Genomic DNA, 17,811 nt, shown 5'->3' on the forward strand with positions numbered 1-17,811 from the left:
TCAAGAAGAAATGGGAATTACATTTCATGTGAACGTCATCCTATCCTTATTAGACGTTCTCTGCGGTAAACTATAGTCCTTGTAGGAAGCGTCCATTGTTATTCCAACAAACGTTTAACTTCCAACAAAATTACGTCTCACTGCAACGATGCGCCATCTAGTGGACAAACGACTACTTATCGCCAATACTGGAAATGCAGCCATGATGATGATGATGAATATATATTTTGGCTTTCTTTTAATCCTACTGAATTTGTAATTATGTATTGGCCGTTCTAATACCGATAGTATGTGGGTGCTTGTGTGTGTGTGCATGTGTATATGTGTGCACCGCCATCTACAGGCCAATGAGTGTACAGTCACTAAATACACATAATCTATTTTTTTTTAAGATCCCCCCATGGATGAAATTCTACGAAACTTGGCATACCCCCAGAGAATGCCAGGTCAATCATACAAATAAAATTTGGTGCAGTTCTGAACATCTTAACTGAAGATAGGGGCGATTAAAGCAGAATAATATTGCATTTTCATTTTTTACCGGGGGGGTGCAAATCACAAATGAGTGATTATGGGCCAGATTGATGTGGGCCCTTGCGACCAACATACCATAAAGATTCTTCATCCTCGGTGCCCACGGTTCAGGTAGTTATTTAGGAAAAACTGCTTTTTTATGGTTCGGGGCCCAGCAGGGGGGGGAGGGACCCGGGACAAAACAAAATTTTTCCGTAAAAGTCTAGTGGGGCTACATACCCACCAAATTTCATGTGTCCCAGTGGTTCGGTGTCCCGGGTATCGTTGACCAAAAATTCAGGAAGTAGATGACGGGGGGGGGGGGGGGAAACACAACTTTGACAATCCCTATATGACCGCTTCGCTAGCGGCGGTCATAATAATAGGTCTAAATTAAATAGCTTAGCTATTAGCATGACTAGGCTAGGTTTGCATAGTATTATTAGGTTCAGATGGCTGTTGGCATTATTAGGCTAAAGCTGGGTCAGCAACTGGCATTACTACACTGGATAGCAGTATTGAAGTTAATTTGGTTCATGGTAACATTGTTGAAGCTTAGGTATGCTTAAGAAAGATTTTGTGATGGATTATAGTTCATGGAGCACCACAGTGTTATTGGGGGAAAATAATTGAATTTAAGACTCCTTTGGATAATGTTCTAGACATATACAGGAACTCAATAAGGTTTATCAATAACTCATATTACTATTATTATATGTTTGGTGTATTGTGGTATGTGTGTGATGAGTATGTGTGTTATGAGTAACATCATACCTTGTGGTGTTATGGGTGTTAATATACAATAATATCAGGTATTGTTTCCATGTACATTTACAGTTAAAGGTACAGGTGACTGTTTAGCTCTGAAGAGGTGGTTTGGGCAAGGTCATTTGGTTTTAGAGCTGTCCTGCTATGTGGTAAAGGTTTATGGGCTATGGTTATAGCCTTTCCACATAGTCCTGTTTTTGTTAAGAGTTGGAAAAGGGGTTTTGTATTGTCCACATCACTGGTTGCATAAGCCAAGATCACCTGACATATGATAATAATAATAAAAAAAAAAAGGTTAATATTTGAAATAAGGTGACACTGAAAAAGACTGACTCTGACTGACTTAAAACATTTTGGATTCCTACTTTATATTTAACAATCTAGATGAAGGGGATATTGATGGTTTCAGAAGATCTCTGGGGATATTTAGTTTCTACCTGTCAAATGGTTTGAAGAATCATATGGTATAAGGCAGCAATTGTTGTTAGCACTGAGGGGTTATTTGATGGAAAGTGGTGCTAAGCTGCTTGGCCCTAGAGTATCATTTGTTATTTGCATAGCTATATTATAATTTAGATAATACTGTTATAATTAAGTGGTTATAGGGTTATATGGGGTGTTAGTTCATTTGCTGTTGGGGTTTTATGGGGGCTCAGTACAGAGGGAACTGAGTAGTGACTTCCTTAGCAAAATTAGTTTGTGAAATGTACTGTGGGTCTATTTATTTCTAACTAAGAATATGCATAGCTTAAACTTTTTGTGTAAAAATCATAGAAATGGTAAATTGATTTATACTTGGTATACATAAGGGTTTTAAAGTATATCTAGCCTACACTTATACTTAGATTTATACTTAGAGACCGTATATGTACTATAGTATATGTATACTGAAGGAAAGGTTTAAGGATACTTATTTACCTATAGCTAGAGGTTGGATAGATAGATGGATGCTTTATTTATCCCAAAGGGGAAATTCAAGAATGAATGTTGAATGTTGAGAGGAGGTATGATAAGGTATGATACAGTTAATTTCATAAAATTCATTAGTACATTTTAATATTACACTTTTGATAAAGTTACAGTGCTAAAGGATATAAAAATACATGGAGACAACTGGGGAATTATACTTTAATGGCTTTAATAAGTGATAAAATTAACAGGAAGTATGTTTTGGTGGTGAGGAATGGCATAATATATTAGACCATTCACTGTGGAATGCAGCGTATGGACAGTAAGAGCTTCAAAGTTATAGAATTCTATAAGATAATTACTCTAGTAATGTTTAGATAAACTGGGTAAGCTGACTAATGGTAAAGGGAATGCCATGGTCAACCAAGTAAGTATGGAAATTTGATAGTCACCTACTGTATAAGGTAATAAGTAGTGTTACAGAAACCCCAGGCTAAAGTAAAATGACTTAGTGTAAAGTGCAATTCCCCATTCTGATAGTTAAAGAGACCAATCAGTGGGTAAACAGTACAATGAAAAAGTGTTGCAGAAAAGTGGTTGAGAGAATGAGGAAATATACAGATTTATGGCCTATACAATAATTCATGGATTTAGCACTGTTACAAAGGTCAGGGATTACATGAAAATTGACAATAGTAGAGCTATAAAGAAGAATAGGTAAGTCATAGTGGAAATAGTAGGAGAAAGAGGTATTTAAAATGCTCAAAAACATCTTGACATCTTGATAGATTAATACAATAGGAGATAAGAGGCAGAAGTAAGGAGATGACTTGGGAGTGAGTGACCATAACTGTAGGAATAATAATAGATGCAGATGTTATAGGAAGATATAAGGGATAAAATGTACAGTTAATGGTAAATTACAAAAGGGCAAGATAAAGTAGATGATAGATAGAGAGTAATCTAGTAAATACTACAATCTGCCTGCAGCATGATTTCCTCATCCCCTCCAGCTAAACAGTAAATGTAATGCTGCCTCTTATATCTAAGGGGGGAAAGGCTCATTACCAGCCGTGTGAGGACATGCTGATGTGCAGGGGTTAATCCAAGTACTCCCTGTCCTGACAGAGTTCTGAGCAAGTTCAGCACAACAGTGCTGAGCAACAACCTGAAAAGAGATAAGGACTCTGAGGCTTTTGTTAAGGCAACAGTGGCAAGCTGGAGAGCAAAGAGGGAACTTGGAAGTGCAATGGAAGCGCTTGCAGCATCAAAAAGACAATACAGGCACCTATGGTGACCTAAGGCTTCAAGTCTGGGAAAACCAGTAGCAGCACCATCCTCAACACTATGGCAGTAGGAGCAACCATCACAGGTGTTCCCAAACCTGTCAGTTTACTGGCCTATGGATACCTATTATAGTGGGCACAGTCAAGCCCATGGCAGCCACAATCTCAACGTCAGTGGGGGTGGAGATTCAGACAAGATGGGAATAACTAAGGCAGAGTGAGAGGCAATTACAGAGGAGGCATCATGTGAGAATGGACATCTGAAGCAAGACAATCATCAGTTTGTTTTGACTGTCAAAGAAGTGAACAAAAGAAACAGGACAGGGAGAGGGAGGAGACACCCAGGCACTGAAGGATGAGCCCAACGAGCATGCCTACCTCTTCCCTTGTGAAATAGCATAGTTTTAAGGAGGCCTAGAGAATTCTACAGGAGAAGGGGTATACCAATACTATCAAAGGGAGTTGATGAGGAAACCATGATGAGGGACTCTTATGGATGAGCCCACCTGATACCCAACGATGCCCAGACTAGGTACAGAGTTACAGTAGTTAAGACATCTCAGGGTAAGTAGGTAAATACTTTGTTAAGCAAATTTAAAGTATGATTTACTCTTATTCTTACCTTTATTATATTTTGATTGTTATTTTAAATAGAAGTGACTACTGGTTAATTAATTGTAAATGCAAATGTTTTGATCAAATTAAGTGACAAAGTGATAGCACTGCTATTTTTAATGTCAAATGACATTCCATTAATTTTTCAGGATAGGTGGTGGTGTAAGTAGGTAAGACTAACTTGACTATGTCCTAGGGACTTACATATTACAATATTACCTCTAGATCATGGGAGTTCCCTAGTGGTCACTCACACTCAACAAGTCTAAGGAATAGAATGATTTAGCTTTAATGGGAAAAATAAAGTTGGTAGGAATATTGAAATGATGTAATATCTGCTTTACATGTAACTATTACGTATTACTATAACTATTACTATATTACGTACTATAACATTTGATAAAGAAAGCCATAGATAAAATAAAGAAAGCAGAGAAATAGGATTGATAGAATAAGAAAATAGAACTAGGATTTACTAATAGTTTAGATAGCCTAGATAAAGTAGTATAGGGTTAGAATAATTAGGAATAGAGGTAAGCTTAGTTTTTGAAGAATAAAACATTATAAAAGTCTATGACATGCAGAAAATTGGAGTAAGGTATGTTGAAGAAATGATGAGATTACTGTATGTCCTAGAACATCTAATTAATATAGCTTACATAATAACCAGTCTTAAAGTAGTATCCCAAATTGACAATAAGTAAAATAACAATGCTTATAGGGAAATTTGTTTAATCTCTATGCAAAAAGAGAATAGATGGAATTAGGATTATCATAAGTCATTGTCAGAAGATTAAAATGTTTTATTATTTCAGAAATAGAAAAGCTGGTGGAAAGATGTTGGTCTTCATGGAAAGAATGGAGGTCCACCAACTCTATTCTGTTAATCACAGTAACAAAGGGGGGGCGAACCCCTGGTATAATGTTAAATTGTATGATTTGTTACATTTGTTACCTTGGGTTACAGATTTTTTATAATGTTTCACTGTCATTATTTGATTAATGTTTTATTTGAACGTCCCTTTGGGAAAAAAAAAAAAAGAGTCTGCTGAATACCATAACTGTAACTCTAATGGTTAGTGGCATTTATATGATACTAACCAGATACTTTCCCAACAGATACTTGATATGGTGCTTTCCTTTGCGCATATTTGGGATCTATGCGCAAGGGGGGAGTAGTAAAGAGGAATATTTTTATTGAAGGATTTTCATAGTTACAGGAAGTTATTGATGATAGTCTAACAGATGTCATGTGTATAGTCATAATATCAGGAAAGTGATAGTGTTGTCTAAACCATTAGGTCCCAGAAGGATCATGAAAACACTTAGTGATTGATTACATTGATATGATAAAAATAAGAAACTTTGGTAGTGGTTTGTAGGGGTTTTTCAGATAATAAGGGCAAATGACATGTTAAAAGGGAGAATTGCTAAAATATGTGCCTCAACAGATTTAAACTGGTTTGATGTAGTGTTAATTTTGTCACCTATTTTTAATTTAGTCTTAGTCTAAGTCTTGTGACGAAATGTCCTTTTTAGTCTTGGTCATATTTAGTCATTCAAATATAATTTTTGTTAATCAAGTTTTAGTCGACTAAAAGTCTCGTCATTTTAGTCTAGTTTTAGTCAAAAGAAAACTAAAAGTATCTTAGTCTTAGTCAGTTTTAGTCAACACATTTTAGTCTTTTTTTATAACAAATTATTTCTGATTACCATTTGAGTCAAATAGTGTATCACACATCTCAATTTTCCAACAATATTGTGTGTCCACAGGGCTACTCGTCTGTTATAATTACTCATTCTGATTTTTTGTCAGTCAGTATGTTTATATGCACAGGTAAGTCGAGCTACAGTTATAGCTCGGCTGGGATTTGACCATAGACAGTAAAAGATTTGACTGGACCACTGTCATATTCGTAGACCAGTGTTTCTCAAAGTGTGGTCCGGGGATCACTGGTGGTCCGCGAGCAGACGTGGTAAAATATAATATAGATGAGTTGTTTGCAATATTGAACCAACTTGTATGTAAAAACAGTTCTACAACACTGTCTATGTAAGATATGCCAGTTTAAATCATACAGTGTGAATCCACACAATAAGCAAAGTGCAAAGACAATAAGCAAGGTGGTTCAGTGAGTAAGCCTATTGTGTAGACTAATTATATAGGCTACTGTTGAAGTAGGTCTAATCTTTTTTTTTTTTTAGCTAGGGTTAGTTAAGTGGTCCTGAAACTGAAAAAGTTTGTTGAGAAACACTGTCGTAGGCCAAAGTATTAATGTTTTACTCCGCCTCGCTAGATGGCGATATGCGCCCAAACACAACACATTCCCCAAACAGACTCTCCATCTTAGCCATAGCTAACTTGCTAGCGAACTTTCCATATTAGCTTACTTGCTAGCAAACTTTGCATCATCAGTCTAACTAGTTAAATAGTTGACATTACATGATGAACATTTTCGTATGGACATTCTGGGGGATGTTAATTTGTATGAGAGAAGCTTCAACTTCTGGGTATGTAGCATTGTGGCATAAAGCTTAGGTAGTTATCTTGCTAACTCTGGCAGAAATCTCCAGTGTTCTTGTTCCATGTAGTTTAGGTGTTTGCAGCCACAGGGTTGCAGCAACAGCACGTAGACTAGCCTACAGGAAAGCTGTTGCGTATGAACTCATTCGGAATATTTTGAAAACGTAACAGCTAGATATTCTGTCTTCTCATTTTGTAGACCAAAATGAACAGAGATTTTATCTTAGTTTTTATTTCATACAAAACATTTTAGTCTCGTCTTTTTTCGTCAACAATAATGCATCTTAAGATAGTCTTAGTCAGTGTTTCAGGAAATTACTGCCATCTTGTCATCGTCTTGTCTTAGTCATGAAAAAAAAAGGTCGTTGACGAACATATTTCCTCTCGTCTCGTCTGACGAAATTAACACTAGTTTGATGCCTTACGCATTGCTTCGATGCAAATAAGGTCACAATAAAACCAGAGTAATCACTTTTTGCATTAAAGATAAAAGCTGAGAGGTCCACCAGAGGCCCACCTTTGGATCAGCTCCAAGGATAAATGAGAAATTATATGGAATAATTGTCATTAATTCACAGAACAATTTATAAGCAGGAAAAGGACTTTCGGAAGGACCTACAGGAAAAGAGTCAACAACCTACAGTATACTGCCTGTGGACAGAAATGATCCTGGCAGTGGTGGGTATAGTGTTTTTGGCATGTATGCTCCTGTTCCCCTGTTGAGGGTAGACTTTCAGGCAAGGAATCCAGTGAGGAAGGGGGGGACATTGTCCCAGCAACATCTGCCTGATAACAAACAGGGAATGGACAGAAAACGGCAGAGATCCCAGTCCATGACATACCAAAAACCACCAGGAAATGAGCCATTCAACTGTTTTTTCACAAGTGAGGCTGACAAAGAAGACTCAGGTAACACAGAAATTATTGACTGACAAAATCTTATCAACCACCAGGAATCTGGAATATTGGTGAATCTTATGCAGTCTGTTATGTGCTTGAAGCACTAAGAGAACAGGTGGCTGCAACCTCCTGGGTAGCTATGCACCACTGGATGATGTTGGATCAGATATTAGCCAAAGAAAGTGGAGTGTGTGTCAACATAGGTGTATATTGCAGTACTTTTATTCCCATAACATAGCTATGGCAAAACTAATAATGATAGAATGCTAGTTAAGGGGGCATTAGGAGGATTAGAAATATGGCTAGCACAAATAGGAATAGTTGTAGGAATAGGTTTGCTTGTATTTGTGCTTGTTTTCTCTTTGTTTCTTCCTTGTTTGAGATCCGTAGTGCTTAAAACAGTGGCTGGGAGAAATGGATCACTGCTGTTGATGAATGAAGCAAATGGCAACCCTTGTGGAAGGAGATACTAGTGCCAGGACAGATGACAAGGAAATGGAAACATGACAGTGATGCCAGTGATGCCAGAACTGATGCTTCTCATAGAGGATTGGATAAAGGAGGAAAATTAGGATACAGTATGCTGGTTGGAAGCAAAACCAGCTCTTTCATTGATGAAGTGGGATTGGGTGTGGACTCCACTCCGTCTCAGTTGTTCTCAGAGCATATGAGATGGAGTGCAGAACTAAGACAATGGCTTTTGTTTTTGTGAATTGCAACATTCGTAACATACCTCACACTTGAAGCTCAGCATCCAACATTTGCTAATACATCTGCGATTGCATTTACACTCTGCCATCTCCGAGGAACAAACAATGGACTAAAAAACTGTGTGTAATGAGAATTAATTATTAATAGTTTGGTGTTACTTTGTTTTCAGAGAAGAGGGTAATTATAGCATGTAACCTATCTTCATGTAGAAGCTTAGAATATTATAGGACTAGCCCTATCTGAAAACACCCATCAGGAATTCTGATGTGATCTGTTTGCTCATTTAATGAATGTTTGGGGATGGAAAAGCATATGTGTAGTTGAAGGAAAGTTTCTCCTCTCGCTTGTTGTAAACAAGTGTTGCTGTAATAACAGGACGGTAGAAGAGTTTCCCTTATGAAGGTTTTTTCCTCTAAAAACAACGAAAAGAGGTTTTCCCTTAAGGGTTTTCACTTCCACCGAGAGGATTTGAAACTTGCCATTCTATTTGATAATAACACTACACTATTGGATTTGATTTAAGTGAGGGTTGGTTCAAGGGTGTAATAACAGTACTAATATAAGTGTTTTATGTTTATCAGTGGTATTGGGGACAATTGCTTAAACTCATAGTTGCTGCTGTGTTAACTGGTTTGCTTAGCTGACTGTTTGTAGTGCGACTCAGCTTAGCAGCTGTATTTTCTTGATAGTAGGGGAGGTGTTAAAATAGTGATAAATGTTTGATCTTGCTGCATAAGTGAGCACACGGGGGCGCTCAAAGGGGGGAATGTTGTGGCCTTTATAGAAATATATCCTTTAGTTTATATATCTTTTATGTAGTATCTTTATTCTGTGTAATATCATTGTTTTGTGAAACTGAAGTCTGTAGTATGTTCAGTGTGGGAAAGGAAGACTGGTTTAAGTGAAAGAGCAGGCCTGGCAGAAAATGGCATAGACAAGGTTTGGTGCCAGGAAATGTAAGCAAAACCTAAAGAATGGCAAAACCTAAAGAATGTATGAATAACAGGATGAGAGGGCAAAGGTGAAGTACCATACGTTACTTGGTCAGTTATCTGTAAACATAGAGTGTCTTGTCTGGGATGACTTGAAGGGGTATAAAGGCTGGACAACAGCCAGAGGATGTTATCTTACTTAGCTCACTGCTCACTTTGCTTAGCTTAGCTTTCACTTACTTGCTTGCTTCACTAATGCTCCGGAGTGCATTAAAGCAATCATCTGCAGTATACATCCACAGTGTGCGGACTTCTTTTGATGTTGTATTATTTAATGTGGATTTGACACCACATGGGTTGTCATGCACAACTGACAGACTGAGGAAGTCATTTGTCCCCAGGGCCATTGAACTATTCAATAGGCCTTTTCACACAGAGATCCCGCTAAATTTGCGGGAAGAGGAGACGTCTTTTTGTGTCTGAAAGCGAGATGAAAATTTGCCGGCCTGCTGATCTGTTCACATGATGCGCATTTTGGTGAGCCAGGAAGCAGGATCAGCTATAGTAAATTAAATTGTGACGTGCAACAGGGGGTGTGTAGAGTGATAGTCGTAGGCCTTATTATGCGTGCATGGGGCTTCAGATACAGCAGGTGTGTGATTTCAAAAACCATGGCGGGAGAACCGACTGCACTTTGGTTAGCTTGCATTTGCTTTGCTGTTGCTGTTAGAATCTTGCGATAGATGTCTTCAGACAATAAAAAGTAATTTGGAAGGGAAATTAAAGAGAAGAGTTACCCCTTGCGTTCGCCGTGAGTCCCCTTTGAAAATCAGAGGTTCACAGGCTACTGTGGCCTTGGTCGAGTATGCGCCGCCAGCGTAATCCTATGCGCACTGTCATTACAATTTATTCATAAAATCATTCAATATTACAACAATAAAAAATAGCTTGTGTATTGTCTTAATTGAAACATGCTTCGCGCACAAATGATAGCCTAGGGCAAAGAGAATGGACATCTCAACTTATTATTGGGAACCTTGTTTCGCCCTGAAGGGACTTATTTTCCCATAATGACCGGCGTTCTATACATTATCTCGCTTATTATACGGCTACTTGCCAAAACGAAATAATAAACTCCCCACGATATGACTTTAGCCTACATAGCCTAGCCTATTTGTTACCGTTCATCATGGCATTTGCTGAGAAACAAATAGTTCGCAACAACACACGCTGCTGAACTTGAATCAAACATTCTTTAGTACACAGCTGATCAACCGTCTGCTTTCACGTTTGAATGAAGTTCCAGTCCTTGCGTAGTGATATGAAAGACGTATCATAAGCACAAAACCCGTTGCCATTGACAGCGGTAATTATATGTTTGCAGCGGTAATTACATGAATTTATTTTACCGTAGAACGTTGGGAAATCCCATTCAAGTCAATGGAGCGTTCTACTAGCATTGTGAAGAGCCGTATAATAATATTAAGTAATTATTCACCACAATTACTTTCAGTGTCTGTGTCTGCATCAGAACTGAGTGTGTAACAGCATTAAACCTTCACTTAGAGGCATTGATGCTGGGAAAAAGAAAACTCTGGTAAAGTGGGAAGCTTGAGACTATCCACTGAATTGACCTTACACGACTACCTCTGAAAAGGGGTGGGGGGGAAAAAAGTTTCCGAACACTTCACTTCTTGGCTGCCTGCAGGCCTCTGGTATTGCTTTTTTCACATCCTTTTCAAGTCATTTGCCATTTTAATTCACTTCATTGGCTCTGGTTTCCAAGGTAGCCAACACAGCATTTACACCCAAGAATCCTGACGGAACCATCCAACAAGATAGCAGGAAAGCTGAAACAAGTCTGGACATGAATCTCACAGGAGGGGGAAAAGTGATGAGAAAAGGCCAGGCAAATTCATTTATACCGCTTAAAAAAGTGCCCTGCCACACAAAACCGTTTTACTTGTATATTTTTAAACATGTTAGGTCCATATGTGTTTGTGCTATGTCGTTAATGTGAAAATGAACAGCTACCTCCTCGGTCAGCTCTAGCCACTGAAAAGAAATAAGCGGAGAAATTAGGCCAATTACAAAAGCTCTTCAGATTGACGTGGAATTGATGAGCTGATTACTATTAATGAGCTCGCCCAGTTAAGACCATGCCCACAAAATTCGTTTAGCTCTGTGACAGTTTTCATAGGCCTATGCAAGGATGGCTGAATGTCAACGGACTTGTGCGCTATGCAGAAATAGAACTTCAACAATGCATTTTGCCCAAGAACCCAGATTTGAGGATCAAATGGCTTCAGTTTATTTTTTGAAACAATGCCACAGGCTTTGCAAAAAGGTTGCTGTTGAAGCCTGGAGCAGTAGGCTACCATCGCAGTCTACGACCAGTGCCTGTAAGTAAAACGTTATTGTCAACTCAAGGAAGAAGTGCTATGTTATACAGGTTTAATGAACTCGCTAGCCTAGCAGGTTTTATTTATGCACATTTGGACAATGCTAGCACTCGCTAGCCAAGCTAAGTTCACGCCATGAAGCTAAAATTAGTTGATAACGGCTGTCATGTTATGGACGAAACCTACTAGCTGTTAGCCAATCAGAGTCAAGCAGCTTGGCTTGTTGAATATTAATGAGAACTGGCACAAATCGAGCCGAGTCTTAATGCAGGCTTTCAATACCATGCTAGAATGTATTCCACAAAAAATGTTACAGAGTCCATGGTAGAACTTCAGACATTACCACAAAGTAATGAAATACATGTGGCAGGGCATCTTTAATTAAAACAGATGACTACAAAATACTTGCAAAAGGACTCTGATGCATACAAATAAGATGTACAGGAACTACAGAACCTACATATTAGGATATTATGTGTTTTTTGTCCCCCTTACAATCTTTTTAAAACAAAAGACCAAAATCACTGAGGTGGCAGCTGTACAGGTGCAGGCCAAACGCTGGTAGACCATACCTGTCAACATTTAGCTTTCCAAAAACGGGAGATGTTTATACCGGATCTGTGTTTGCATATTTAATACGTTTCATACACGTGTTTCAACAATGCATTTCGGACCTTACGCATGCCAGTTATGTATCCACCTGCAGCCTACTTCTAAAACTCCAAAGCTGCTTGCTGTCAGATTTGGTTCCGAGGGAACAAGTTCAGTGTATCAATAACAGTTTATGTGATGTGTTAATCAATTACATTCCCAACAATTTCACAACAGCTAGTTCTGGAGTAGGCTATTCAACTAGCCCGCTTGCTTACGACGAGACTCAGACTGCGCAGTTGGCACCCGCTTCCTTATTTGGGTTTTGGGTTGCCAGGTTTTAGCCTATGACAAAACAGTTGAAATTGAAACTAAGTGATTGTGTATGTGTAGGGTGTATTTCATATACAACCTGGCAACCTGAATGGATCAATGATTTTAAAATGAAGTTTGATGGCCATGCAAATTACGGGAGTTTTCCGGGAGAAATCACAAAACGGGAGGGTGCTGGGAGATGACCTTGAAATACGGGAGAAACCCGGGAAAAACGGGAGTGTTGACAGGTATGTGGTAGACACAGTGACACATTGAATATGACAGACAAGAAACACAACCCTCTGGTGACAGATTTCTTTACAGACCGGAAAGAGTGAGAATGCCCAAGTGAGGGGGACTAATTTAGTCACATCTGGCACATTTGCACAGCAATAGAGAGTGACTGTGCCCATATGTTGAAAATTAAAATACGCCACAGTTTGAGGAACTGTGTGACGGCAAGAACTATCACTCTGCACTAGAACATAAAAAGGGAACAAAGTGGTAGAGAAAGACCGTGGTGGAGGTCCACACCCACGGTGGAATCTAATGTGACACGCCTCACGTTTCCTGTGAAAAAAAGGAAATGTGTGTCTGGCCGTTGTTTCAGCCTTGGTCCTAAGGTAAAGCTCTGCCACAGGACATTCCTCTAAATCCGTTTCTCCTACACACTTAATATGACCGACTCTCCCTTTGGCCCCCTCTCTCCCCCCTTCTCTTCAGTGTACGCAATACCAGGGGAAGAGAAACTGCTTGAAGGAAGTGAGTTTGGGCCCTGAGGGTCAGGGGGTGGGATGTATGGTGTTGCATCTCATCAACGGTGAATTTGAGAAAATTGAAAGAAGATTTGTGAGTGTTGGTGAACATGTGTGAAGTCATGTGTAGCATCCCCTGAAGTCTAACTTTATATTTGTGCGACTGCATGCATGTGGATTGTGATTTTGTTTCTGTCGTTCCATTGGTGAACATGAGTGTAAATGCAAAGCCTGTGTTAGCACACTTACATCTCAATGTGTTTAACTGTGGGAAATTGTGTGTGTGAATGTGTGTCCAAATGACTACTAGCAGACAGTCATGTTTGTTTGCGCTCCTCTGTAAGGCCCCTGTCCTGATTTGTCTGCCAGCAGAGGGTCAGTCATTGCTGCCTAAGCAGACATTGCCTAAGCACAGTGGCTGCATGCCAAGAACATGCCACCCATGTCAGAGAGATAGATGTCTTGACAGAGCGAGTGAAACAGAGAAAGCGAGACTCAGAGGGAGAGAGAGAGAGAGAGAGAGAGAGAGAGAGAGAGAGAGTGGGTGGGATAAAGAGAATGTTTCTTTCTCACAAAGATAGGTGGAGGCTTAGAGAAAAGGATTAAGAAGTGTGGTGACATAAACTATGAGAGATGCAGCGAGAGAGAAAGGGGGAGATGAGGTGACCGTGTCACACCATCCTCTCATTGGCCTGTCGCAGCAGGGACCCATGATGAGCAGATGAGCACACAAAAGCCTGACCTGGGATGGCAATGCAGGATCTTACATGGCATTGGAGATGCAATGACCTACAGCATAACATCTCACAATATATCTGCTGTGCTTAAAAGTCACAAATGCTGTGATTCTATATTAATGGTTTTGTGTTAATTACGAAAAGGAAATTACATAGCAATCAGCAAACACCCTCACCAAAAATGGGAAAAATATTGAGCATTAAAGGTGAGGTCAGCAAATATAATCATATATCATTTTTCGCTTGCTTCAATTTCCATCAAATTCTGAATCCCAAGCTCTACATTCAACAGGTAGTAACAAGATCCAAACTATTGCATGTGTACTGGCCAAGAAAGCATGCATGTGTGAGAGGGGTGTACTTATTTTCACAGGTGTGTTTCAAAACAGCTAACTTTTTTGCCAAAATTGCTGACTCCACCTTTAATGGGCCCGAGGGTTTTGACATCCATCATGAGGGTGGGGGCTGCGGCTCACCTCTCTGCCCTTTGGATTTAGAGGAATCTGGAGCAGTTTGCTGGCGGTGTGGTGCAGAAAGTATGGGTCCAGCACACGGATCTGACTGGTCTTACCCAACCAGATCTGTGGAGGAGGCTTCCAGAAGCCTTTCCTCACCTAACAGACAGACAGAGGGAGGGGGAGGCGTTGGAGAAAGAGGGAAAAAGACCATCAATTTTCTAATACCTGTTACCATGACATGTGGTGTCAGTGACCTTTACTCTATTGATTTAGCCTTTTAAACATGCATACCTTCAATTTTAACGTATGGTGCAAAGTGCAACAGTAGCCTCGTTTAATAAGAATAGTTGTGTGTACATTTCTTTCTAATGTGCTCAAATTACAATTCTAAAACTGATAGTCCCGGTCCTTGATGGTGATTGGCTGAATCACGTTCGATGCCATTGTAAAATGCAGCATAAACATACATCTTGACCGCATTTTGTTCTATATTACTGCGCTACCATAACTTGATACAAAAGTAAAAGTAGCTGCATCTCGACATCATTCAGATAGAGGAAATATATTTCTTGGCGCAAGAATGATTATCTATGAATAAATCGGTTCCATTTCTAGTTGATGTGCCTTTACTTTATGAAACTTTGCCAGGTATTTATAGTAACAGTTTTAGAAAAGCAATAAGCCACTCAAGTCCGTAGGTTACACTGATTCTACAACAGCTGGGGAGGGGGGGGTTTAAGGCACTCTGCTAGCGCGTCAGGCCTAACAACGTCCCTTAGCTGTTGTAGAATTAGTGTACCCTACTACCCTGTACCCTACGGCCTCTCAGGGCTTATTGCTTAAATCTATCGTCTGTTCAGTGCAGTTATGAAACAACAAGTTGGAGCTAAGGAAAAGGCAAGCAGAACAAACTGCCTTTTTGATGTTGTCAGTTGTCTCAGAAAATGATCACAGTGGAAGTATTATTATTATGATGCCAACTCTTCACAAAATAAAGTAATGGGCATACACAAAAATTCTGCAAACTGATTGAGCATTTACATGCCTGCTAAATCAGATTGCAGAATGAATCATTCGAAAAGGAATACATCACCCCTTTCAATTCGATTGAAATTCAGATCGGCCGGTGTTATTTCGATCAATTATTCGATCGAGTATTTTTTATTCCGATTGAAGCATGAATCCAATTCTAATCAGATCAAAATGTGCCCATGTAAACCTTCACCTACTGTTTCTCCCCACGCAGCTGATTCTTCAGAGTCAACCATAAAATTGGGAAGAGAACGCTGTGAGTGGAGGGACCAGCATGCTGTAAGTAACCGGTGTTGTTTTTCACAGAACACCTGGAGTATAAAAATTGGATTTAACGAGTGCTTGCCACTGTTACAACGTCTTAAATGTCAAAGACTAGCCATGGCAGTGGCTGGGGACCAGGCATACACAAACGTGCTTATTACCCACTGTGGCCATTAACACCCTAGAGAGAGAGGGAGAGAGAGAGAGAGAGAGAGAGAGAGAGAGAGAGAGAGAGAGAGAGAGAGAGAGAGAGAGAGAGAGAGAGAGAGAGAGAGAGAGAGAGAGAGAGAGAGAGAGAGAGACTCTCTCTGCCATCACATTCTGCCAAAAACTACTAGCTGCGTCGTATTAACCACAGAGCTTAGCGTCAGGAGAAATGAGAGAGATGAAAAGTCTGGTGAAAGGAAGTGGAGGGGCGAGTCCGGGCATGCCGTACCCTTTTCTCATCATACAGGATCTCTTTGAGCCAGCGCAGGTCCTGCTGCTTGAACGGTACCAGCACCAGGAGCGTGTCCGGGTTGTTTTGGAGGCTGGGGTTGTAGACGGCTGACTCGGGGTAGAAGAGGCGCAGGGTGGTCTTGTTGCCCACATCGTGCTCATAGCCCCGTACTGGGGCGTCGTTGAGCCTACATAACCCAAATAAGAGAAAAAAAAAGTGTGTGTGTGTGTGTGTGGGGGGAGGGGGCGGGGGTGGGTTATGTGTCAGCATGTTCTGCAATTGAGCAATATTGCAGCATAGTTGTGTAACTGTCAGTACTGAAAGAAGAAAATCAATGAACTCATTCACAGTTAAAAACACTTCTGTAATCATGTATTTCCTTTTACTTTTTTTTGCAATCCTGTCCAACTGTAAAGTGCTGAGTGTGACTCAGGACTACAAGACATCCTCAAACAGTCAAGTTCCAGAGTAACCTGTGTGCTCAGTTTGACCACTGGAACTTCTGCATCGTCTTCCTGAGAGCTGCATACTGTCCAAACCAAACCACCAGATACCATTTTCAAGAACAACCTTTGCTAATGGCCACTAAAGTTTAGTGTTAAAGTTAAGTCATTTCATTTTTGGTCATATATCATGAACTGCTATAAGGGGTCCTTAGCATGTTTTTAGCGGTCTCTCTAAAAGTGTCATCTACTCTCTTCGTGTTAAAACCACATATGGTACTTTCCGTTTCCTGGCACCTTGTTTCTCAGAAGCAACCACTACAGTACTCCCTAGAGTGCAGGCCTCTGCAACGTATGTGCAGAAAATGTATTTTTAATGGACTCTAATGCTCTTGTTTACAACAATGTGATTAAAATGTGGCTGAGGGAAACAGCATTCTTTATCTTGAACTGCGTCCATACTCTGACCCCTTTGGTGTTTGTAATAGCGAGGCCAATGAACCAGGTTTTTCTCCACTTTAGCTTCTGGGAAGAGAGGGTGAAATGCAGATGGAAGGGGGTGGGGTGAGGGGTTGAAAGGTGGCAGTTAATGATTGGTGCTTAAACAAAAAAGGGGGTCAGTAAGAGGCTTAAAAACAATTAAAAACTGCGTGGCCGTTTTAAAGCCGTAAATAACATTGTGAAACATAGGCACATGAGCTTCTTGGCAGGGGAAGCGAAACAGCTTTTTAAGAGAGTCTGCCAAGCCAACATTTTACAGGGTATGGTGGAAAGTAGAACTGGCATTTCACTGGTATTTGATAGGGAGGGTTAAGAGAGAGGGGGCAGTGAACTAGGGAGTGAAGATGTACACCTGAAAATGATGAACACTTTGAAACACTCAAGTCAGATGGATACTAAACTGGTAAATGCATATAATAATAATAATAATAATACATTAACTTAAATTCTAAACAAGGTCAAGTTTCTTAACGTACCTGATCACAACATCGTACTTGTTAATGGCAGCTCCAAGGGAGCTGTTTTTGATAGCAAATCCATTCCCTATGACTGCACAGGTTCTGCAATCCAGACTGCAGGATAAAAAAAAACCCTATTATCATGTAGTTATAACAAAATGTCTTTGAAAATACTTCAATGCATCTATTTGTCAATTTATTTAGTAACAATAAATTCAAGGAGTCTTAAGGCCAACACCCACTGGCGCCGTCTGACGC

The 17,811-nt window shown here is 39.9% G+C and overlaps 1 protein-coding gene across 10 annotated transcripts in view; it reads right to left on the reverse strand.

Annotated features, from left to right (window-relative positions):
• Positions 1–17,811, reverse strand: part of st3gal4 (ST3 beta-galactoside alpha-2,3-sialyltransferase 4) — a 67,563-nt gene that overhangs the window by 11,058 nt on the left and 38,694 nt on the right. For 7 of the 10 annotated variants that reach the window (XM_048263905.1, XM_048263901.1, XM_048263908.1 and 4 more), the window contains 4 exons: positions 17,572–17,667; positions 16,149–16,338; positions 15,646–15,759; positions 14,435–14,572 (listed from right to left, as the gene is read on the reverse strand). In XM_048263905.1, the coding sequence (XP_048119862.1) occupies positions 14,435–14,572; positions 15,646–15,759; positions 16,149–16,338; positions 17,572–17,667 (538 nt within the window). Of the gene's footprint in view, positions 1–14,378; positions 14,573–15,645; positions 15,760–16,148; positions 16,339–17,571; positions 17,668–17,811 lie in introns of all 10 variants that reach the window. The other 3 variants (XM_048263909.1, XM_048263910.1, XM_048263911.1) reach the window with 2 other exon arrangements.

This window comes from Alosa alosa, chromosome 15 (assembly GCF_017589495.1).
Source record: "Alosa alosa isolate M-15738 ecotype Scorff River chromosome 15, AALO_Geno_1.1, whole genome shotgun sequence".
NCBI classification, from domain to species: Eukaryota; Metazoa; Chordata; class Actinopteri; order Clupeiformes; family Clupeidae; genus Alosa; species Alosa alosa.